The sequence below is a fragment of the Perognathus longimembris genome, chromosome 24 (genome assembly GCF_023159225.1).
Source record: "Perognathus longimembris pacificus isolate PPM17 chromosome 24, ASM2315922v1, whole genome shotgun sequence".
Taxonomy (NCBI): Eukaryota; Metazoa; Chordata; class Mammalia; order Rodentia; family Heteromyidae; genus Perognathus; species Perognathus longimembris.
This window is the reverse complement of record NC_063184.1, coordinates 36,037,567-36,062,682: the sequence shown is the minus strand read 5'-3', so window position 1 is coordinate 36,062,682 and position 25,116 is coordinate 36,037,567. Positions and strand designations below refer to the sequence as shown.

The 25,116-nt window shown below is 39.3% G+C and overlaps 1 protein-coding gene across 4 annotated transcripts in view; it reads left to right on the top strand.

Moving 5' to 3' along the window:
* Larp1b (La ribonucleoprotein 1B) overlaps positions 1-25,116 on the top strand; it is an 84,552-nt gene that overhangs the window by 7,140 nt on the left and 52,296 nt on the right. For all 4 annotated transcript variants that reach the window (XM_048333779.1, XM_048333780.1, XM_048333782.1 and 1 more), the window contains 8 exons: positions 4,036-4,094; positions 4,707-4,766; positions 10,180-10,354; positions 16,690-16,830; positions 19,807-19,950; positions 20,650-20,815; positions 22,275-22,419; positions 24,654-24,828. In XM_048333779.1, coding sequence (XP_048189736.1) covers positions 4,036-4,094; positions 4,707-4,766; positions 10,180-10,354; positions 16,690-16,830; positions 19,807-19,950; positions 20,650-20,815; positions 22,275-22,419; positions 24,654-24,828 — 1,065 coding nt within the window. The remainder of the gene's footprint in view (positions 1-4,035; positions 4,095-4,706; positions 4,767-10,179; positions 10,355-16,689; positions 16,831-19,806; positions 19,951-20,649; positions 20,816-22,274; positions 22,420-24,653; positions 24,829-25,116) is intronic.

The following is a 25,116-nucleotide window of genomic DNA, read 5'->3' as shown; positions in this document are numbered from 1 at the left end:
GGAGCACTTGCCTCATTCACATGATCCCAAGGATCACACCCACAAAAATTAGTTACTGATCTAGTTCAGAGTGTATTGAAAATAGAATGATGAAATCTATTAAATTATCTTAGGAAGGAGAGAAGAGGGAAGAGGAGTGAGACTGATTGGAATACATTACATTCTGCTACACATGTATGTTGTATAATGTGTGGGGATATCTTAAGTTTTCCCCACTAATAATGTATGCTGAGAGTAATAAAGAATTGTGTACTGGCATATAATGTCTCACTATTGATACTTGAAAAATGGAGATATATAGATTATATGTTCATGTGTCTATATATATTCTTGGAAACACTTAGATTTGTTTCAAGGTTTTATCTTTTTGAACATGAGTGAAAGGTATTTGAGCCTGGGCACTGGTGGCTCATGCCCATAATCTTAACTACTCAGAACGCTGAGATTTGAGGATCACAGTTCACAGCCATCCCAGGCAGGAATGTCTGTGAGGCTCTTATCACCAATTAAGCATCAAAAAAGCTGAAAGTGGAACTATGGCTTGAGTGGTAGAGTGCTAGCAATGAGTAAAAAAATTCAGGGACAGTCTCCAGGACCTGAGTTCAAGCCCCAGGTCTGGCTCACAAAAAAGAAAGAAAGAAGCAAGAAAACAAGGAAAATAAAGAAAGAAGAAAAAGAAAAGATATTCTTAGAGTATGGAACCATAGGTGGGGTTTTTTTTGGTTAGTTTTTTGGGGTTGTTTTTGTTTTTTAGAGAGGGGGGAGTTGTTTGGGATTGAAACCCTAGCCTTGTGCGTGCTAGGCAAGAGCTGTAGTACTGTTATATCCCCAGCCCAATGTAATGATTTTTAAATTAATAAAAATGTTCACTTCTATATGTTACATATACTTTAATTGCATCATATACTGTGAAAGTTAGAGTGTTGGCTTTGATTTTTGTGTGGTCAGAGTAATTGTCATTCATTTCATCTTGCCATAGTAATGTCTAGCTAGGTATCATTACACAAGACTGTAATCCTAGCACTCAGGAGGCTGAGGCAGGAGGATAGTGAGTTGGAGGTGAGTCTAGACATCGATATAGACAGAAGCCATGCTGTTTCAACTTTCCCTGCAACCACAAAAAATCTTAACTAATTTGTAATAAAATGACGATCTCTTATGTTATTTTCCATTATATCAAGTAGTTTGTATATAGCTCTACTTTATAACATTTTCTCACTAAATCAGCAGTATTTGGAACATGTTTTCCATGTTATTGAGGAAATTTTTTTTCCAGGTAAAAAGATGGATTTATTGGGGAAGTAAAAAAGCGAAGTGACCGGCCAGGGGCGAGGCCCAGACTTGGGAGCTGAAACTGGGACTGTAAAAAGCAGCCCAGACTGGCTAGGGCCGTAGCCCAGACTCTGGGGCTGGGACTGTGCGCCCCAGGCCACGGCGGAGGTCCGGTTATAAAGGCAAACACCACATGGTCAAGCTTGCCACACGCAGGTGGCCAATGAGGTTACAACACTTACAGAGCATGCCAGGTCACACGCAGGTGGCCAATGGAGTTACAGTCTGCCTCATAGCAACTGTTTGAACCAGCCTATCATTTTAGTTAGACTTGGCGCATGTATTTGGCCAGGCTCACATGATACAGGCGGATACGCCTACTCATGGGAGGGCACAGGTAGATAATCTTTAAATACTATTTTGTTGTTTTTTTGCCAGTCCTGGTGCTGAACTCAGGGCCTGACACTGTCCTTGAGCCTTTCTGCAAGAGGTTAGCACTCTACCACTTGAACCATATTATCACTTCTAGCCTTTTTGTTGGTTAATTGGAGATAAGTATTACCACTTTTCTGCTTGGAATGGCTTTGAACTGCAATCTTCAGATCTGAGCCTTCTGAGTAAATACTATTTTTATTAGAGATTTAGGCCTTTTTTTTTTTTTTTTTTGGCCAGTCCTGGGGCTTGGACTCAGGGCCTGAGCACTGTCCCTGGCTTCCTTTTGCTCAAGGCTAGCAATCTGCCACTTGAGCCACAGCGCCACTTCTGGCCGTTTTCTGTATATGTGGTGCTAGGGAATTGAACCCAGGGCCTCATGTATACGAGGCAAGCACTCTTGCCACTAGGCCATATCCCCAGCCCTAGGCCTTTTTTCTTCCCTATGGTATTCTTTTTTTTTGGTTCTGCTTGCCTGCATGTTTTTCCTATGGCATTTAGTTTTTCTTAATGAAATATTTAATCTGTATGTACATGTTCATATGTATGCACTTATACATATATTTACGTAAACTATAAAGACAAATAAAACAAATCCAGTGTACTTAATTGTAGTTTAAAAAATAGAATGTAAGGTTCAAGAATTCTTGTATGTTTCCTGTTCTCATTTTATTTTCTTCCTTCTTTTCCGTTCTTCTCCCTTCTCTTTTCTCCCTCCTATTTCTCCTTACCTATTTCTTCTCCCTTCCTTCCTTTTCCTTCCTCCTTCCCTTCTCATTTCTTCTTCTGTTTAACTCCTCCCACTCTCTTTTTAAGATTAGCAAAGATTTAGTTAGTATAGCAGGGCAGGGCATAGTTGGGAGAAATAGAAAGGGGGAAAGGAATATTGCCGCACATGCAGGTGTGAGACCAGAATAACTCCTGTTCTTTTCTTTTCCTTTCATGTTTTTTTTTTTTTTTTTTTTTTTTTTTTTTTTTTTTGTGATGGTAGGATGTGTGAACTCATGGCCTGAGTGCTGTCCGTGAGCACTCAGGGTTTTATTTTGTTGTTGGTGTTGTTTTCTGATGGTTAATTGGAGATGAGAGTTTCATATACTTTCCTGCCCCTGTTGGCTTTGTACTGTGATCCTCATATCTCAGCCTCATGAGTACTAGAATTATAGATAGGCATGAGCCACCAGCCCCAGCTTTTTTGTGTGTGTGGTTTTTTTTTTCCTTGATGGGAGTCTCACTGACCTATTGAGTCTCAATTTTTTGCCTCAGCTTGTGCAGTATTTGGGATTTCACACATATAACATCACTTCTGGGTACCTTCTTCCTTTGATAAGTGTTCTTCTATATCTTAAATATGCTTCTAGATTTTTAACCTCCTTCCTGATTTTTAACCTACTTGTACTTGTTCTTTAAATTGGCTGTTGCTTTTTACTGTACTGTATTATCTATAGATGTAGATCTCAAGTCTGTTTTTTGTGTTTTGTTTTGTTTTTTAACCAATCCTGGGGCTTGAACTCAGCACCTGGGCACTGTCCCTGAGTTTCTTTTTTGCTCAGGGTTAGCACTCTACCACTTGAACCACAGTGTCACTTCCTGCTTTTTCTGTTTATATGGTACTTAGGAGTTGAACCCAGGGCTTCATGTGTGCTAAGCAAGCACTCTGTCACTAAGCCACATTCCTAACCCATGATACTGGTTTTTGAGACAAGGTCACAGTATGTTTATGGCTGGCCTTGAACTCATATAGTCCAGCCTGGTCTCAAACTTGAGATCTTTATTGTCAACCACTGTGCTTTCATTCCATACAAGAACAAGTGATGATGCAATAATGTCCTTTAAAATGTTTATTTTTCCAATTTTTTTTTTTTTGAGGAAGCATTGCTAGGAATTGAACCCAGGGCCTTATACAAGCATTCTTACCATTGAGGTGCATTACTAACCCAAGTTAGTATCTTTTATGGCTTGAATCTGGGTCCAACCTGTTAGAGTTGCCAAACCTGTTGTGTCCTATAATGAGGAGTTTAGTCTTTTGACCTATTTTCTGAATGCTCAGTTGTATAAGAAATAAAACCCTAATAGAAAGTGACTTGAACTTTAGTGATAACATGTTTCTAATTTTCTCATGTTATAGTCTATTTGATTGGTATACCAATTCATTTGTGTCTATATTAACTTAATATTTCCTACTTATTGGTTTGGACATGGATAACTAATCTGAATCTACATATTTAGTATTAGTGATATCTTGGAATTTTGTTGGCAAGATTACTAGAATAATATTTATTTTGCTAAGTAGGCTGAATGAAATGGTTTGTAACAATTATGTATTTTCTTTAGAGCTCAGTTCCCCAAAAATTACAAAAGCAGGAAAACTCAAGACAAAGAAATCAAACAAGGTATGTCTTTACAAGAAATGATTCTTAACTATATTAATTTTGCAAGTTTTCGGAACTAACTCATAAAATTCTTATAAATGTTTTTCTTCAAATTATGTATATTCACTTAAAGATATTCATAATCCCCATATGCCACTATCATATGTATCTCAATTTAATTAAAATCAAGTTTGATCATAAGACCAAAACATTTTTATTTCAAAATGTTCTGTTTGAAACATTTGATTTTGTTTTTGTTTTTGTTTTTTTGTTTGCCAGTCCTGGGCCTTGGACTCAGGGCCTGAGCACTGTCCCTGACTTCTTTTTGCTCAAGGCTAGCACTCTGCCACTTGAGCCACAGTGCCACTTCTGGCTGTTTTCTATATATGTGGTGCTGGGGAAATCGAACCCAGGGCTTCATGTATATGAGGCAAGCACTCTTGCCACTAGGCCATATTCCCAGCCCTGTTTGAAACATTTGAATTAATGGAGAAACATTGAATTAATTTGACAAAGGTCTACATATAATTAAATGTAGATGAATTTTTAAACTATTAACACTTTTAGCAAATAGTTTTTCTACTTAAAAATTCTAAATATTTACAGGCATAATACTTATTTGTTACTTTTTAGGCCAGTGATTTCAGTGATATGGCAAATTGGCCAACACCAGGTGAATTAGTGAACACTGGAGTAAGTATTATTTTAAGACATTTTTACAAAAGAAATAAACAGTAGCATGTTTTCATTTCAACATATAGAATTTACTTAATCTCTAAAGAAAGCTGGGTATCATGATATATGCCTGTAGTCCCAACACTTGGAAGACTGATGCAGGAAGGCTGGAGTAAACAACACTCTCCAAATCTAAAATCTAAAGAATTACTTCCATGAAGGACATAAAAAGACTTGATTAACCATTAAGATTGCTGTTTTGTTTAATTTACGTTATCATATGGTGCTACCTATAGTATTAGTAACCTCATAGCTTCAAATACACCCAGAGTAAACTTTGCCTACTTTTTTTGGTAATAATTTTAGCACATATTAAAACTCATAAGTAAAATATTACTAGTACCTTTATTATTACTGTTACACTATATAATGTTATTTGCCAGTAATATTATGTGTTTGAAATCAGGGGCTTCTTACTTGCTCAGGTTTCTTGATCATGGTTGACTCTTTACTGCCTGGCCTGGCCTCAAACCAAGATCTGCTTGGTCTTAGCTACTTGATTAGCTAGGATTACAATTGTCAGCCACTGGCAGCTGGCTCAAAATGTTTATGTTTTTATGAGTCTGTATAACTTGACATTTACCCTTTTTATAATTTTACTCAATCAGATACATTATTTCATTTACATGTTCTCATCTAGAATTCTCTGGAGGTGACCTTATGTTTGCATGTGGTAGAGGCATATGGTTGTCATCATTCTGTAATACTTAAAAAAGAGATTAATTTTGTGTGTGTGTGTGTACATTTACGTGTGCATGTGTACATGTATGTGTACCAGTATTGAGGCTTGACCAGGGCCTCTTGCTCTCACATAGCTTTTTCATTCAAGGCTGGCATGCTATCACTTGAGCCTCAGCTCCACTTCTTACTTTTTGATGGTTAATTGGAAATAAACATCTCAAGAGTTGTCTGCCTGGGCTGGGTTCAAACCTCAGTTCTTAGATCTCAGCTTTCTGAGTAGCTAGCATTACAGGAGTGACTTAGCAGTGCTTGGCAAAGCCTATTGTATATATTAAAATTTGTGCTGCATACTTACACTTTTTTTATAATCTTCAGTATATATTATAGTGCTAACTGTAGACACACACACACACACACGTGCATATATATCAATTGCCAGGTGGTGGTGGCTCATGCCTATCTATATCTTAGCTACTCAGGAGAATGAGATTTGAGGATCCTAGTTTGAAGCCAGCCAGGCAGAAAATGGGAAGTGGAGCTGTGGCTCAAAGTAGTAGGGCACTAGCCTTGAGTAGAAAAGCTCTGGGACAGCTCCTAGGCCCTGAGTTCAAGCTCAAGCTCCATGACCAAGGGAGGAGGGTATAATCAATGGATTTTTTTTTCTTTGTTTCAGGTAGGATTTCACCATATACCCAGACTATTCTCAAAACTCATGATTTTTTTTTTTTTATTCTTATCCTCCTGTGTGTTGTGTGCTAGAATTATAGGCTTGGATCTCCACACATGGCCAATAATTTTAGCTATGAAAAGTGCCACTAAAATGACCCATCAAGGGCTTCTTAGAGGGTACTATCTATTTTCTGGTTCCATTTTTTTTTCATTTGACACTATCATCATTTGCTCTTTGTCAGTGTGCAATATCATTGGTGTAAATTAACTTAAATAGCTTAACTAAAATATAAATGACATAGGACAAACTGCATATAGAGACATAAAGTACCTACTTGATAAGTTTTGGCCCAAAAACCATCATCACCATAATAAAAATAAAACCATTGCCTTCAAAAGTTTTTTTATACCCCTTTGTAGTTCTCTCTGCCCCATCCATCCTCACCATATCAGCCACTACTAAAATATTGTCACTATGAATTATTTTGCATTTTCGATACATGTAGAATTGTAGATAAAATCATAGTTTAGGCCAGGCACTGGTGACCTACTCATGTAACAGTAGCTACTTAGGAGACTGAAATCTGAGGATCATGGTTCAAAGCCAGCCTGAGCAGAAAAGTCCCTGTGAGACTCTTAATTCCAATTAACTATTGGAAAACCAGAAGTGGCTCTGTGGCTCAAAGTGGTAGAGAGCTAGTCTTGAGTGAAAAAGCTCAGGGACAGCACCCAGGCTCTGAGTTCAAGCCCCATGACTGGAATAAGGAGGGAGGGAAGGAGGGACGGAGGGAGGGAGGGAGGGAGGGACGGAGGGAGGGAGGGAGGGAGGGAGGGAGGGAGGGAGGGAGGGAGGGAGGGAGGGAGGGAGGGAGACACCATAGTTTTGTACTGCTCTACTGCTTGAGCCACATCGCCAGCTGTCTACTCACTTATTTTAGATGGACATAAGGACTGATTTCAGGTTTTGGCTATTACAAATACAACTACTATATAAAACTTTGCTATGCAAAAATTTGTATGGATGTATGCTTTTATTTTTCTTGGGTTAATATTTAGGTGTCTCTAGATCTATGGTAGCTATTTAGCTTTTGTGTCTCTGTGTGTGTGAGTGTGTGTGTGTGTGTTGTGTGTATGCGCACATGGGGGTATTGGGCTTTAAAGACCTGGGCACTATCAGCCTTTTCACTCAAAGCTAGCACTCTACCATTTGATTTTTGTTTATTTGTTTTGTTTTTGTTGCCAGTCCTGGGGCATAGACTCAGGGCCTGAGCACTGTCCCTGGCTTCTTTTGCTCAAGGCTAGCATTCAACCTCTTGAGCCACAGCACCACTTCCGGCTTTTTTTGAAATTAATTTAATTTATTTATTAATTGAACACAAATTTTTTTGACAAGATGTTGTGTAACAAGGGTACAGTTACGTAGTAGGGCAGTGTGTACATTTCTTGTGATATTTTACGCCCTGTTTTTCTTTCCCTTCTCTAGGTCAGGTAGACATATATACAATATACAATTTATCAAGAACTTTACCACTAGGCCATATTCCCAGCCCCGCACTCTACCATTTGAGACACAGCTCTTCTTCCTGCCTTTTGGTGGTGGTATTTGAGACCAGGACTCATACCCAGTACCTGGTGCTTTTGCTTATTGTCTTACACTCTTCCACTGGAGCCAAGCCTCTAACCCCCAACTTCTGGGTTTTTGCTGGCTAATTGAAGGTAAATGTGTCATGGACTTCCCTATCTGGGCTGGCTTCAAACCTCTATCCTTAGGTCTTAGTCTCCTGAGTAGCTAGAATTACAGGTGTGAGTCACCACTAATACCTGGCTTGTTTCGCTTTTAAAGAGATTTCCAGACTTGCTGGGTGACTTTACATACCTCACACCTGTAATCCTAGCTACTGAAGAGACTGAGATATGAGGATCAGGATTTGAAGCCAGTCTTGGCAAGAAAGTCTGTGAGACTTTTATTTCCAGTCAACCAGCAAAAAGCTGGAAGTGGAACTGTTACTCTGTGGTAGAGTGCAAAAGCTCAGGGGCTGCATCCAGGCCCTGAGTTCAAGCCCCAGAACTGCCCCCCCCCCAAAAAAAAGAAAGGAACAAATGAAAATACCAGACCTGGGGCTGGGAATATGGCCTAGTGGCAGCAAGAGTGCTTGCCTCATATATATGACGCCCTGCGTTCGATTCCTCAGCACCACAAATATAGAAAATGGCCAGAAATGGCGCTGTAGCTCAAGTGGCAGAGTGCTAGCCTTGAGCAAAAAGAAGCCAGTGACAGTACTCACTCAGGCCCTGAGTCCAAGCCCCAGGACTGGCCAAAAAAAAAAATACCAGACCTTACATACCCACCAACATCATATGGTAGTTATAGTTTCTTCATCCTCAGTATTTAATATTATTTATAAAAGTGGTAGTCATTATATGTATAATGCTATTTCATTAATTTCATATCTCTGGTTAATGATGTCATTTTTTTTCTTTTCAAATAGAGTTTAAAGGATTTTTTTTTTAACAGAACTAAGAACCAAACTTAGGGCCTTTCACTTGACAGGCAAATGATCTTCCACTAAGCTAAATCGCCAACTCCTAAAAGAAAGGTGTGTGTGTGTGTGTGTGTGTGTGTGTGTGTGTGTGTGTATTATATATATATATATTTTTTTTTTTGCCAGTCCTGGGGCTTGAACTCAAGGCCTTCGCACTGTCTCTGGCTTCTTTTTGCTCAAGGCCAGACTCTTCCACTTGAGACACTTCTGGCTTTTTTCTATATATGTGGTGCTGAGGAATGGAACCCAGGGCTTCATGTATGTGAGGCAAGCACTGTACCACTAGGCCATATTCCAAGCTCCTATATATTTTTATTATTATTTTGGTCAGTCGTGGGGCTTGAACAGAGGGCCTGGGTGCTGTCCCTAAGCTCTTTTGCTCAAGGCTAGTGCTCTACCTAACTTTAAGCCACAGCTCTACTTCCAGTTTTTGAGTGGTTAAAGAGAGTTTCTTGGAGACATTTCCACCAGTGCTAGGATCCTCAGACCTCAGCCTCCTGAGTAGCTAGGATTACGGGCGTGAGCCACTGACACCCAGATATAAAAGGTATTTTTACTTAAAAGGATATAAAAGGTATTTTTACTTAGCCAAAAAAGGTATTTTTACTTATGCCATAGCATAGATGAATCTGAGGACATTAAGTCAAATCATCCAGCCAACAACAAAGACAAATATACTGTAATTCCATTTACCTAAAGTACATAGTACTGCTTTGTCATACATATTTTCCATTGGTGTATCTTCTTTTAATGGTACTAGGCCTCATACCACTATCTTGTAACTGTAGCCCTTCCATGTATGTTTGTTGTTGTTGTTTGTTTTCTTGTGATTTGTTTTATTCTGGTGTCCTGGCTTGAATAGAGGGCCTTGAGCTCTCATTTGGCTTTTTTTTTTCTTTTTCTTTTTGTTGTTGCCAATCCTGGCACTTGAATTCAGGGGCCTGGGTGCTATGTCTGAGCGTTTTTGCTCAAGGCTGGTGCTCTACCACTTGATCTACATAGCTCCACTTCTGCCAGTTTTGGTAGTTGGTTGGTGATGAGAGTCTTACAGGGGCTGGGAATGTGGCTTAGTGGTTCAGTGCTTGCCTAGTATGCATGAAGCCCTGGGTTCCATTCCTCAGTACCACAAACACAGAAAGAGCCGGAAGTGGTGCTGTGGCTCAAAGTGGTAGAGTGCTAGCCTTGAGCAAAAGAACTCAAGGACAGTGTCCAGGCCCTGAGTTTAAGCCCTAGGACTGGCACCAAATAAAAGAGTCTTACAGGCTTTCCTGCTTGAGCTGGCTTCGAACCACAATCCTTAGATCTCAACCTTCTGAGTAGTAGCTAGGATTACAGTTGTGAGCCTTGTCACCTAGTAGTTATTGTAATAAATTACTTTTTCATTTGTTTTGTAATACTTAAGTAGAGTTTATTGCACAAACTTTTGGATGTAGTAAAATTGTTAATGAAAGTGATTTCATTCAGAACTTTTTTTGCAGTCTCAGAGTGTCATCAACCAAGGAAATAAGAAGCTACAAATTAGAAAAGAAAAAGAAGAAAAGATTGAAAAGAGATGTAATGGTGAGAGCAAAGAAAATCGGGAAGCAAAATCAGATGGTCCTAGTGAAAACATTAGTGAGGATGAGGCTCAATCAAGTAATCAAAGAAAGAGAGGTCAGTTTTTCTTTATTTTCTCTTTAAATTGTTGAAGAAAGTTGTAGTAATGAATTATTTTTAACATTTTATCTTTAGTAGTAATCAGTATGTGTTTTATATTTCTTCAGGATAAGTCATCAGTAATTTTAGCTCACTTGTTTATAGAACATTTCTAAAGTAGCTTTCCCCAGTTTTTGCATTTAGCTTGTATTATTTGCAAGAAAATAGAAGGAAGCTCTATGAAATGCATTTGTATATTCATTCATTATCACCTAGAGTTAGGTGATAATTATTTTCTCAATTAAATCTTGTTTGAAACTGCTCCCTACTTTTTAGAGAGTTTGTAGAAAATGAAATACTTCATTTTTCTTTTCTTTTTTTTTTTTGCCAGTCCTGGGGCTTGAACTCAGGGCCTGAGCACTGTCCCTGACTTCTTTTTGCTCAAGGCTAGCACTCTACCACTTGAGCCACAGCGCCACTTCTGGCTTTTTCTATATATGTGGTGCTGAGGAATCGAACCCAGGGCTTCATGTATACAAGGCAAGCACTTTACCACTAGGCCATATTCCCAGCCCAATACTTCATTTTTTTATTTTTTTATTTTTATTTTTAATTTTTGGCCAGTCCTGGGCTTGAACTCAGGGCCTGAGCACTGTCCCTGGCTTCTTTTTGCTCAAGGCTAGCACTCTACCACTTGAGCCACAGCGCCACTTCTGGCTTTTTCTATATATGTGGTGCTGAGGAATCGAACCCAGGGCTTCATGTATACAAGGCAAGCACTTTACCACTAGGCCATATTCCCAGCCCAATACTTCATTTTTTTATTTTTTTTATTTTTATTTTTTATTTTTGGCCAGTCCTGGGCTTGAACTCAGGGCCTGAGCACTGTCCCTGGCTTCTTTTTGCTCAAGGCTAGCCCTCTGCCACTGGAGCCACAGCGCCACTTCTGGCCATTTTCTGTATATGTGGTGCTGGGGAATTGAACCCAGGGCCTCATGTATACGAGGCAAGCACTCTTGCCACTAGGCCATATCCCCAGCCCAATACTTCATTTTTCCAAGAGAAGACAGAACAATTGTAGTCAATGTTTTCCTTCAAAGCACCTTCATAGAATTTCCTTATTAAAAAAAAACGGGGAAAATAAATTTCAAAGGGAAAATTCTTTTCCAATTAAAAGTACATAATTTTATTGTTTTTAAGGGGTTATCATGTTAAAATTCAGGTACTTTGCACTTTTTTTTTTGTACAATGTCACCCCTTCCTTTGCTTTCTCCCAGATTTCTCCTCCTGTCTCTGCCCACAGGTTGCATAGTTCATTTTCCACATAGTATATACTAAATACCATGATTGCATTTGTTCACTCTTCCTCCCTCTCTTTCTGCACCACCCTCCTTTTAGTCCCCTAAGAAAAGGAAGTAGAAAGAGAAAACAGAAGTACATATAACCACTACTGCCAACAACATATATAATCCATATTTTTGTTTCCTGGAATTCAATTTGATAAATAGTGCTTTAAGTGTTCAGGAGACTTGTGTCTTTGGGTTCCTCCTCTACTGGTGTCCTTCTTTGGTCTAATTCTGTGTGTGTGAATGCCTTGAGTCCTCTATAGGTTATCATATTTCGTTATACTTTAGATCTTGTTTCTATATATGAGAAAACTTTCTGTTTTTCTCTTTGAGCTTGGCTTACCTCACTTAACATGATTTGTTCTAGGTCCATCCATTTCCCTGCAGATAACATCATCTTATTCTTTCTACTTGATTAGTAAAATTCTACTGTGTATACGTATCACATTTTTGGGGGGTCTACTTGAAGAACATGAGCAGCCATTGCACCTCTATATTGTAGCTTGGGCCTGACTGGGCCCTGAAGCTTCCTGGAATAACTACAGAACAATCTGGGCATAACATACTCATCTACTGTAGGACATCAGGGCTGTTTACATAATTTGGTAACATTCTGGTTAGGTCCCCAAGAGTGGTATGTCTGGGTCATAAGGAGGTTCTAGTTTTTTTTGTGGAACGTCCAAACTGCCAGCTAGATTTAGAATGGTTGTACTAGTTTACATTCCCATTAACAGTGCACTAGAGTTCCTTTTTTCCCATATCCTGGCCCACATTTGTTGTTTGAATTTTTGATAGTGGTCAATCTAACTGGGGTGAAATGGAATCTCAAAGTTGTTTTGTCCTGGGCCTTGAACTCAGGGCCTGAGCACTGCCCCTGGCTTCTTTTTGCTCAAAGCTAGCACTCTGCCACTTGAGCCACAGCGCCACTTCTGGCCATTTTCTTTTTTTTTTTTTTTTTTTTTTGGCCAGTCCTGGGCCTTGGACTCCGGGCCTGAGCACTGTCCCTGGCTTCTTCCCGCTCAAGGCTAGCACTCCGCCACTTGAGCCACAGCGCCGCTTCTGGCCATTTTCTGTATATGTGGTGCTGGGGAATCGAACCTAGAGCCTCGTGTATCCGAGGCAGGCACTCTTGCCACTAGGCTATATCCCCAGCCCTGGCCATTTTCTTTATATGTGTTGCTGAGGAATTGAACCTAGAGCTTCATGTATATGAGGTAAGCACTCTTGCCACTAGGCCATATTCCCAGCCCCCATTTTTCCATGGTTTTTACTGGTACTTGACCTTAGCACTCTGTCACTTCAGCCATACCCTCTCCATTTTTTCCCCTGAACATTACAGATTTCTATTATCTTCTTTGTAAAATTCATTCAGTGTTCTGGCATAGAGAGAAAAGCAAGGAGATGCAGTGGGAGACACAGGCTGTGTACAAAGCCAGGACTACCTACATAGGGCCTTGGTAATTTAAATTTAGAATTTTGGGTGCTTTGGGAAGCCACTGAAGCATTTATTGTACAGAAATGATGAATGACTAGTCCTTATATGCAGGTTAAACATTAGGCTCCCTTAATTAGATAAACAAAGGCTAATTACTTAAAAATAGATGGAACATTTAGGTGTTGGTGGCTTTAACCTGTAAACTACTCAGGTACTGACATCTGAAGATCAAAGTTCAAAGCTAGCTTGAGCACAAATGTCCATGACATGCTTATCTCCAATTCACTATCAAAAAGCCAGAAATAGGACTGGGATATTGTAGCTCAGTGGCAAAGTGATCCCTAGTATCAACAAGAAAAGACTGGAAAAAAAAAAAAACATAGTTAAGAACCACTCCAAACAACAGAAATAAAGGCTGGAGGAGTGGCTCAACTGGTAGAGCACTAGCCATTGAGCAAAAGCATCAGGTACTCAGTTCCAGTCCTCAAGTTCTAGTAGGAGGCATAAAAGAATGCCAGAAGTGGAGGTGTGGCTCAAGTGGTAAAGTGCCAGCCTTGAGTGGAAAACTTAAGTGCCCTGCCCCTGAGTTCAAGCCCCAGTACCAACATACAGAGACAACATATAGATAGAGAAGAACAAGTAAGTCCATAATTTTTTTTTGTCTTTTTTTTTTTTGTCAGTTGTGGGGCTTCAACTCAGGGCCTGAGTGCAGTCTCTGAGCCTCTTTGTTACCACTTGAGCCACAGGAGGTCACTTCCTATTTTTGAGTGGTTAATTGGAGATAAGAGGCTCCTGGGGACTTTTGTTGCCTAGGCTGGCTTCAAACTGTGATCCTCAGATCTCAGCCTCCTGAGTAGCTAGGATAACAGGCATGAGCCACCAATACCTGGATTATTCTAAAGCACTTTATCATTTACTTTTTTCTCTCCTTCTGGGATACATAAGTGGTTTACTTTTGGCTGTCTAGAATTCATACATAAAGTTGGGTGGGTACCTTGTGGCTAGGAATGTGGTTTAGTGCTTACCTAGCATGCATGAAGCCCTAGGTTCAACTCCTTAGTACCACATAAACAGCCAGAAGTGGCACTGTGGCTCAAGTGGTAGAGTGCTACTAGCTTTGAGCAAAAGAAGCTCAGGGACAGTCCCAAGCCTCCTCCCACCCAAAAGAAAGATATCTTGCTCTAAAATTTGGCCTATTTATTGTTTCAATTAAAACTGGTCAAGTTGGGCATCGATGGCTCATGTTGTAGTCCTTGCTACCTGAGGAAGCTGAGATCTGAGAATCATGGTTCCAAGCCAGCCCAGACAGGAAAGCCTATGAAACTCTTATCTTCAATTAACCAAAAAAAGCCAGAAGTGGAACTGTGGCACAAGTGGTAGAATGCTAGCCTTGAGCAAAAAGGCTCTGGTAAACATCCTGGCCCTGAGTTTAAGCTTCATGGGCACGTACACACACAATTGGTCACTATTAAAGTAATCAAGCCGTGATTTACTATCCTAGACTACACTTTATTTTTTTTTTATTTTTATTTTTTGCCAGTCCTGGGCCTTGGACTCAGGGCCTGAGCACTGTCCCTGGCTTCCTTTTGCTCAAGGCTAGCACTCTGCCACTTGAGCCACAGCGCCACTTCTGGCCGTTTTCCATATATGTGGTACTGGGGAATTGAACCCAGGGCTTCATGTATACGAGGAAGGCTCTCTTGCCACTAGGCCATATTCCCAGCCCTACACTTTATTTTAAAAGAAAGGCTTTCTTATGCCTGATAGACTTTGTCATTGATGTTACTAAAGGTTTTAAAAGTTACTACACTTTTTAATACTTTTTAATACTTTCAAAACATTTCATATTCTCCATTGAATCTATAGGTTGGCAGGATTTACAGGATATCAGTAATATAGCTGCATATTAATATTTCTTGTCCTTCTGTTACTTTACTAGTTATTCCTTTGCATCTTTTTAGTTTTTGGTAGAAAATGTAGGTTGGGCAGGGTAATTTTTAAAACCTAAACTATGCAATCATGTCAATGTAATCTTTAGAATTTTACCCTCCCTCCCTCCCTCCCTCCCTCCCTCCCTCCCTCCCTCCCTCCCTCCCTCCCTCCCTCCCTCCCTCCCTCCCTTCCTTCCTTCCTTCCTTCCTTCCTTCCTTCCTTCCCTTCTTCCCTCCCATTCCCTTCTTCCCTCCTTCCTTCCTTTTTTTTTTTTTTTTTTGCCAGTCCTGGGGCTTGAACTCAGGGCCTGAGCACTGTCCCTGGCTTCTTTATACTCAAGACTAACACTCTACCACTTGAGCCACAGTGCCAGTTCCGGCTTTTTCTGTTTATGCATTGCTGAGGAGTTGAACCCAGGGCTTCATGCATGCTAGGCAAGCACTCTACTACTACTAAGCCATATTCCCATAACCATAAAATTTGGTTACATTGTGCAGTCTCAGTAAAAGTTAACTTACTGTATCTCCTTCCTTCTCTTCTCCTCCCTCCCTTTCTTCCCTTCCTTTTTCCCTCGCTCCTCTTTTCTCTTTCTCTTTCTGCTTTTCTCTCTTCTTTTTTTTTTTTTTTTTTTTTGAGGTATGGAGACAGGGTCTTTCTGTATAGTCTATACTGGCCTCAGTTTTAAAAATTTCTCTTGCCTCAACCTTGTGAGTGCTGGGGTTATAAATATGTATCACCATGCCCATGTTCTTCCTCCCTGCCACCCCCAGTTAGGAAAATAGATTATAATTATTTTTAAAAATCCTGACAAATATTTTATACTTACTTGTGTCTCTTAAGTTTTGGGAAATGTCACTCAGTAATAGTCCTGTATAAGTTCCTATTTAGACTGTTCTAAAATTCAGTGTTTTTTTTTTTTGCCAGTACTGGGCCTTGGACTCAGGGCCTGAGCACTGTCCCTGGCTTCTTTTTTGCTCAAGGCTAGCACTCTGCCACTTGAGCCACAGCGCCACTTCTGGCCGTTTTCTGTATATGTGGTGCTGGGGAATCGAACCCAGGGCCTCATGCATACGAGGCAAGCTCTCTCGCCACTAGGCCATATCCCCAGCCCCAATTCAGTGTGTTTTTATGAATAGTCTTGCTTTCAACTATGTAGATTATGCTATCTAAAGCCTAAGAATCAAATATTAGCAAGAGATAATGTGCTGTTTTGAATAGCTCATCATCTGAATTAAACAGAAAAGTAAATACTTCATTTATATGAAATAATTCCAGTGATGACTCAATCTCTTGAGTTTTAGAAATGTTTGTACCAAGTTAGACAAGGCTCTATACTATGTGAGAAGGAAAATGAGTCTTTTGGTACTATACAAATAATTCCTTTAAAGCCAAAATAAATTAAGTGTGTGTATGTATGTATGTATGTATGTATGTATGCATGTGCGTGTGCATGTGTGTGTGTGTACTGGAGCTTGAATACAAGGCCTCTGAGCTGTTTCATAGCTTTTTCATTCAAGGCTGGACTCTACCACTTGAGTCACAGCTCCACTTCCATATTAAAATTTATTGCGCTTTCAGAATTGCAAAACTTTAGTGAAAATTTTGTACTGCTATTATGATTTTTATGTTGTTTCTTTAAGCTAATAAGCACAAATGGGTACCACTCCACTTGGATGATGTAAGACCAGATAGTCAAGAAAGGCCTGGATCTCGGAACAGCTCAAGATGTCAACCTGATACAAATAAATCAGTGCATAATAACAGGAGAAATGATACAAGAAGTAAGTAACATTCTAATGGAAACATGACTTAAGGAGAGAATTTAGTTTTAATGCTTATTATTTTAAGAACTATGTGTGTTATATTCTTTTGAGGGTTAGTTGCAGACATACCTATTCCTTTTGTCCTAAATACCTTCTGAATATATATATATATATATATTTTTTTTTTTTTTTTTTGGCCAGTCCTAGGCCGTGAACTCAGGGCCTGAGCACTGTCCCTGGCTTCTTTTTGCTCAAGGCTAGCACTCTGCCACTTGAGCCACAGCGCCACTTCTGGTCGTTTTCTGTATATGTGGTGCTGGGGAATTGAACCCAGGGCCTCATGCATACGAGGCAAGCACTCTTGCCACTAGGCCATATCCCCAGTCCCTGAATATATTTTATAAAAATAGTGTAACTGGGACTGGGAATATGGCCTGGTGGTAAAGTGCTTGCCTCGTATACACAAGCCCTGGGTTCGATTCCTTAGCACAACATATAAAGAAAAAGCCGGAAGTGGCGCTGTGGCTCAAGTGGTACAGTGCTAGCCTTGAGCACAAAAGAAGCCAGGGACAGTGTGCAGGCCCTGAGTTCAAGCCCTAGGACTGGCACAAAACAAAACAAAAAAACAAAATAGTGTAACTGAGCTGGGAATGTGGCCTGGTGGTAGAGTGGAGTTCAAGCTCCAAGACTAGCAAAAAAAAAAAAAAAAAAGTTTAACTATAGCACAACAGTGAAATTTAACATTAATACAATATGATTGCCTATAGGCAGATTTTTAAATATTTCTTAAAACTTCCCTTCCTGGTCCTAGTTTTTCTTTTTCTTTACTTCTTTTACCAGTCCCGGGGCTTGAACTCAGGGCCTGGGTGCTGTTCCTGAGCCTCTTTACACTCAAGGCTAGCACTCTACCACTTGTGCCACAGCCCCACTCCAGCTTTTTCTGTGTAGTTTACTGCCTGGCTTCAAACCACGATGCTCAGATATCAGCCTCCTGGGATTACAGGTGTGAGTCACCAAGGCCTGGCAATTTTTCTCCTTAATAATCATTATTCCCTAAAAGTTCTGCTTTGTCTTTTGTGACACTTGATTTTTGTCTTTTTAAAAATAACAAGGTGTTTGTATTATATAGAGAGATTTCTTACTTAGGATTGTCTGCTGTTTTGATTTGATTTGAGTTACAGATTAATGATAGGAATGCTTCCTACAAAAGATACATAATTTTCTTGTTTATCACATGAGAATACATATTATGGTATGTTTATCCTATTATTGGTGATATTATAATCACTATTGAATTGAGTTGGTATTAACCCAGATCCTTGGGGCCTGGGTGCTATCCCTGGCTTCTTTTTGTTCAAGGCTAGCACTCTATCTCTTGAGCCACAGCTCCATTTCTGGCTTTTTCTGTTTCTGTGGTGTTGAGGAATAGAACCCAGGGTTTCATGCATGCTAGGCAAATACTCTACTGCCAAATCACATTCCCAGCCTTTTTTTTTTTTTTTTAACTTAACCAAAGTAAAAGTTTTGGCTGAGAGCCAAAACTTCCTCCTTTCCTTCTCCTCTCCTCTATCTCCCCCTGTTTTTGCTTTCTTTCTGCCCTTTTATTTCCTTCTTACCCCCTTTTCTTTTTACTTTCCTATCTTGAGGGTATCATTATTTAGCCAGAATGACCTCACCTTCTACTCAACCTATGTGTACTATTATAGGTGTATATATCTGACTACTTTGCATATTCTTATGTTTCCTTTTGCTCAGCATTGCTTTTCAGATTTATCTATATTTTGCCATTCATCAGTAGTTTTATCTACCTACTTAACAGTTGGTTGCATATACCCCTTTTACCCATTCATTTGTTGGCTTCTTTCCACATTTTGGCTGTTTTTTCTTTTAAGTAAATACCTGTGCATGGACTGCTTGATTCTGTGCTTTCTCGTATAACAATATACTTAGTGTAGACAACTTACCTGTGTATTAGTTTATTTTTGGCACATAGTTGCAGAAATTCAAGTCCAAGATTGGTGGCCCCATTGATGAGCCTTTGGTGAGTGTCGCATATCATGATGGGTGCACATCAGATCAAATGGCCAAATTTGTTGTCAAGAAGCAGGAAAGAGCTGGGTGCTAGTGGTTTACACCTGTAATCCTAGCTACTCAGGAGGATGAGATCTGAGGATTTCAGTTTGATGCCAGCTTGGGCAGGAAAGTCCTTGAGACTCTTATTTCCAACTAACTACTAAAAAGCCAAAAGTAAATTCCTTCCAAGGGCATACCTCTAAAGAGCTTAAGGATCTCCCATATGTTCCACCTTCTCTTGGTTTCATAATCTCCCAATAACTCCATTCTGGAGACCAACTTTCACACAAGAGCCTTGACATTCGGCAACCTAATTATATGTCTTGTACCATGTAAGATTACCCATATTTTTAATTTAGTTGATTATTTTGTTATATTTCTCTTTCAGCCTTTCATTTTTGTTTTTTTCCTTTAAACAATGACTTCTTAGCATATATTAGTTAAGGGGGTTATTGTGACATTTCTACACATCATAAACCATGTATCCAGATCAGCCTCTGTCCTTCTCTACCTTACTGTCTCCTTCTTCCTAAAACACTTAGGCTGGTCTTGAACTATGGTCCTCCTAATAAGCTATCTCCTTCAATTCTCTTAATTTCTACCTCCCTAGTAGTTGGAATTATAGGCATGAGCTGCCATGCTCATGTGGAATTTTATATAGTACAGACTCACTAGGCTTGAAATTTTGTACATGAAGAACTAATATATTAATTACTAAATGGAATGTCGTCTTTATATACCACTCCTTTTATGGACCCTCCAACAAATTGATGTTGAATCTCTTAATGTATATCTATCTGAAGACTGCCTGGCTACTATAAACTACTTTAATATGGGGGAAAGTCATTACTGTATTGTTAAAAGATGATTGTATTATTTTATTGTAAATTGGAATTTATAAAAATTGTTTTTGTTTAATAGGTTGGAGAAGAGATAGAGAAAAGAGAGATGATCAAGATGAAGTGTCCAGTGTGAGAAGTGAGGGAGGTAATATCCGAGGTTCCTTTAGAGGCCGAGGAAGAGGCCGAGGACGAGGAAGAGGACGAGGCAGAGGAAATCCTCGATGTATGACATGATTTTTTGTTTGTTAATAAGATGGATTTTGATGTTTAATTTTTGGGGAGGTTGGTTGTAGGGCTTAAACACTGGGCCTGAGCATTGTCCCTGCTGCATTCTTCATCTCAAGGCTAGTGGTCTACTCGACTACTTTGAGCCACAGCACCACTTCTGGTTTTCTGGTGATTTATTGGATATAAGAGTCTCATGGAGGGCTGGGAATATGGCCTAGTGGCAAGAGTGCTTGCCTCGTATACATGAAGCCCTGGGTTAGATTTCTCAGGACCACATATATAGAAAAGGCCAGAAGTGGTGCTGTGGCTCAAGTGGCAGAGTGCTAACCTTGAGCAAAAAGAAGTCAGGCTCCAGGACTGGCAAAAAAAGAAAAAGTCTCATGGACTTTCCTGGACTGGCTTTGAATTTGAGTCCTCAGAGCTCAGTCTCCTGAGTAGCTAGGATTACAGGCATGAGCCACTGGTGCCTGGCTTAAACTAATTTCTTTTTAAATTTAGGGCTGGATGTAGCCCAGTAGCAAAGTGCTTGCTTAGCAATGCAATGTGTCCTTTGTTTTATCCTCAGCACCCAAAAAGAAAAGACAAAAAAATTAATAGTACAGCTAGTTTAATATTTGTTTTCCCTTAAAGCACTTCAGTTTGGCTTTTTCTTTAGCTGTTTTTAATGTGTCCCTCTTTTTTCCTTCACATCAAGTGAACTTTGATTATTCATATGGTTATCGAGAACATGGTGAAAGGGCTGATCAGCCATTTCAAACAGAACCTAATACCAGTATGATGTATTACTATGATGATGGTACAGGTGTGCAGTTGTATCCTGTGGAAGAAACTTTGCTTAAAGAGTATATTAAGCGTCAAATGTAAGTAAATTTGTTACAGTATCAAACTTTTAATTTCTTTTTTTTTTGGCCAGTCCTGGGCCTTGGACTCAGGGCCTGAGCACTGTCCCTGGCTTCTTTTTTTTGCTCAAGGCTAGCACTCTGCCACTTGAGCCACAGCTCCACTTCTGGCCATTTTCTGTATGCGTGGTGCTGGGGAATCGAACCTAGGGCTTCATGTATGGGAGGCAAGCACTCTTGCCACTAGGCCATAATCCCCAGCCCCAAACTTTTAATTTCTTTTTTCTAGCGATATCAGACTTTAATGGTTAGTAAAAATTGGAGGATGATAATATTATTTGTTTTTTTTAGGACCAATTAATAAAATAAGTAAAACTTTCATTTTTCTATTTGCTTTGTGTTCCTATGCTATCTGCTTTCCCTGCTGTTTAGGTTATTTTTCTGTGTAAAATATTGTATAATATGGGCTGGGAATATGGCCTAGTGGCAAGAGTGCTTGCCTCATATACACGAAGCCCTGGGTTCGATTCCCTAGTACCACATATATAGAAAACGGCCAAAAGTGGTGCTGTGGCTCAAGTGGCAGAGTGCTATCCTTGAGCAAAAAGAAGCCAGGGGCAGTACTCAGGCCCTGAGTTGAAGGCCCAGGACTGCTTCCCCCCCCCCAAAAAAAATTGCATAATATGAATAAGTGTAGTAATATAAAAATTTTACATATTATTTGAAATAAAACAAATTTGCCTCATTATTTGTAAGTAGATGTTTTATGTTAAAATTTAAATGAGCCAATTGGGTACATACCTGTAATCCTAGCTACTCAAGAGACTCAGATCTGAGGACCATGATTCCTACAGTTATGATTACAGGTGTAATCTACCAGTGCCCCAGCTCAGGGGCAGCACCCAGGCCCTGAGTTTAAGCCCCATGACCACCACAGAAGTTTTATGGACTTTTCTTCCCCGGCTGGCTTTGAACTGTGATGCTCAGATTACAGCTTCCTAAGTAACTGAGATTTACAAGCATGAACCACTGGACTATAGTTTTGTTTTGTTTAGTGCCATTTCTGAAGCTTGAACTCAGGGCCTAGATTCTGTTCTTAAGGCTAATTAACTCTACACTTGAGCCACAGCTCCACTTGTAGCTTTTTGGTGGTTAATTGGCAATACAAGTTTACAGTCGTAAATGTCCAGGCTGGCTTTGAGCCACAATCCTCAGATCTCAGCCTCCCGAATAGCTAGGATCATAGATGTGAGCCAGCAGCACCATATTCGTAGTTCTTTTTAGTTGCTTTCTGGGTACTAAATTTGAAGTCAGAAGAGCTATCAATTTGTTCTTATCTATAAGGAAAAAAAAACTCTGCATATTAGTGTTGCTATTAAACCCAATTATTTTCATAGAAGTTGATGATGGTTGATGATGTATAAGCAGTAGAGATTTTTATGTTATTGAATAATGGGTGAAATTTGTTTACTTTTGTCAGTGAATATTATTTTAGTATAGAAAATTTAGAACGAGACTTCTTTCTTCGGAGAAAAATGGATGAACAAGGTTTCTTGCCTATTTCCTTGATTGCTGGTTTTCACCGTGTCCAGGCTCTCACTACAAACCTTAATCTCATTTTAGAGGTAAGTATTTATTAAAAGACAAATCTGTACTTTCAACTCAGTTTTCCTGTGAATATGAAATTCTTCTAAAATATAAAATTATTTTTAAAAGGTTGCAGGCTTGGTGGTGTGTTCCTATAACTATTCTGGAAGTAGGGACCAGAAGGATTGTTAGTTTTACCCAGCTTGGACTACATAGCGAGACTTGTCTAAAGCTGTCCTCAAAAAAAAAACAAAAAAGAATATGAAATATGGTGTTGCATATCTATAGTCCTTGCTCCTCAGGTCGATGAGTTTCAAAACTAGTCTAAAAGAAAAAGTTGACCAACTGGCTAGTTATCAGTGGCTCATGCCTGTAATCCTAGCTACCCAAAAAACTGAGATCTGAGAATCTTGGTTCAAAACCAGCCTAGCCAGGTAAGTCCTTGAGACCCTTGTCGGAAGTAGAGCTGTGACTCAAAGGGTAGAGTACTAGCCTTGAGTTAAAAATCTCAGGGGTAGTGCCTATATGAGTTGAAGCCCTAGGACCTGCAAAAACAAAAACAAAACCTGACACTCTGTAGTTGACCGTAGTGCTCAGAAAACAATTCATACCTTATTTCTATTTTGCAGAACATAAAATATCTTAAAACACCACAACAAATTGCTAATGTTACCACTTGTTTTAATCCTGGTTCTTCAAAATTTAATTTTGAGTATTCTTGATCATATAATTGCCAAGTTTACTATAAAACAGTTTATGGTTTTTTATGTGTGGCAGAGGGGCTAATTTCTAGTCTTTCTAGTTTATTGCCTTCATTTATGAAGGCTTATCTGCCTTATTTCTGAAGTGCTTTAGACATTTTATCTCCTGTTTTCTACAAATATAGCAATCAAATTTACCTTGTGGAAGTGGAGCTGTGTGTCAAGTCATAGAGCATTAGCTTTAAGCAAAACAGTTCAGTGTCACAGACTCTTCCTGAATTCAAGAGCTAGGATCAGCACATACACACGCATAAAGAATTTTTTTTTTTACCTTGTGTGCCATCTTGTTCTGCATATACCTCCTGGCAAAAACATTTTTGTCCTTATTAGTCCTGATTTTTAATTTTTCCACAGTATCATATAAATAAATAAATCTTGGCATTTGTAGCCTTTCTTTATGATTTTTTTTTTTTTTTAGACAAGGTCTCATTGGCCAGACTTACACTGCTCACACTGCTCCGTTCTCCTGCCTAAGTGTCCTCAGTGTTGGAACTAAAGGCATGGAACAACAGACATGGTTCTTTTCTGGTTTATTTCACTAAGCATGGTGCTTTTAAGATCCGTTTATGTTGCACACCTCAATAGTTTCTTCTTCTACATTATTGACTTGTATTCCATAGTGTAGATGTTACTGTTTATACCTACATTTTGTTAAGGCATTTAAATTGTCTTGTTTGGGAGGTTATGTATGAGTAAAGCTTCTTATGGATGTGCATTTTAATTTTTGTTGGTGAATATCTAAAATTGTGATTGTTAGGATTGTAATCCCAAGGTACTCAGGAGGATTACTTAGAACTGAAGATTGTTTTTTGTTTTTTTTTTGGCCAGTCCCGGGGCTTGGACTCAGGGCCTGAGCACTGTCCCGGGCTTCTTTTTGCTCAAGGCTAGCCCTCTGCCACTTGAGCCACAGCGCCACTTCTGGCCGTTTTCTGTATATGTGGTGCTGGGGAATCAAACCCAGGGCCTCATGTATATGAGGCAGGCACTCTTGCCATTAGGCCATATCCCCAGCCCCAGAACTGAAGATTGTGATTCAAAGCCAGCCAGGAAAGTCAGTGAGACTCTTTAACTCCAATTAGCCAACAAAAAGCTGAAGTTAAGAGCTGCGCCTCAAGTGATAGAGCACTAGCCTTAAGTGAAAAAGCAAAGGGATAGTGCCCAGGCTCTGAGTTCAAGCCCCAATACTAGCATGTACACATACAAAAATAAATAGCTAAAACCAAAAAACAAACCCCTGATAAAAGTTTGTAGGCTTCTATTTGGTTCCTAAGTGACTGTTCTAATTGTGAAAAAAGGTACAAGTTAAATCAGCATTAAGTTCAATTATTTGCTATTTTACAGGAACAAATAGTTTTAAAATTCTCTTTGTTATTAATAGCTATTTACTTCATGGATATGTTTACATCTAATAACTGAAAGATAATCTGCTAAAGTTTTTAGTTACTACAGCTATAAGATGCAATTGGTCTTTTTGAGTGGGATCTTTAATAGCTCAAAATTTCTATTTTTAGGCACTGAAGGATAGTACAGAAGTAGAAATTGTGGATGAAAAAATGAGAAAAAAGATAGAGCCAGAAAAATGGCCAATCCCAGGCCCTCCTCCACGAAATGTGCCACAAACAGACTTCTCTCAATTGATTGATTGCCCAGAGTTTGTACCAGGCCAAGCATTTTGCTCACATACAGGTAACAGCTTTTCTTCTACAGCAAACAGCGTAACAGTGGGCTGTTTGATCCATTTACCTATCTTTTTTATTTTATTGGCTTTAGTAGAAAAATTAAAGATAACTAAATGAATTGTAATTCTCTTCATTCTATTCACATTGTTTCCCACAAAGAGCTATAATTTAATTAAGGATCTTAAGAATTATGGCTGGAGCTCTTGTGTTCCCATTACCTGTGGAAGTCCTGCCTATCTTAATTTTACTGAATGACTAAAGATGTATTATGTCAGTTTCTCCTCCTGTGAGATTT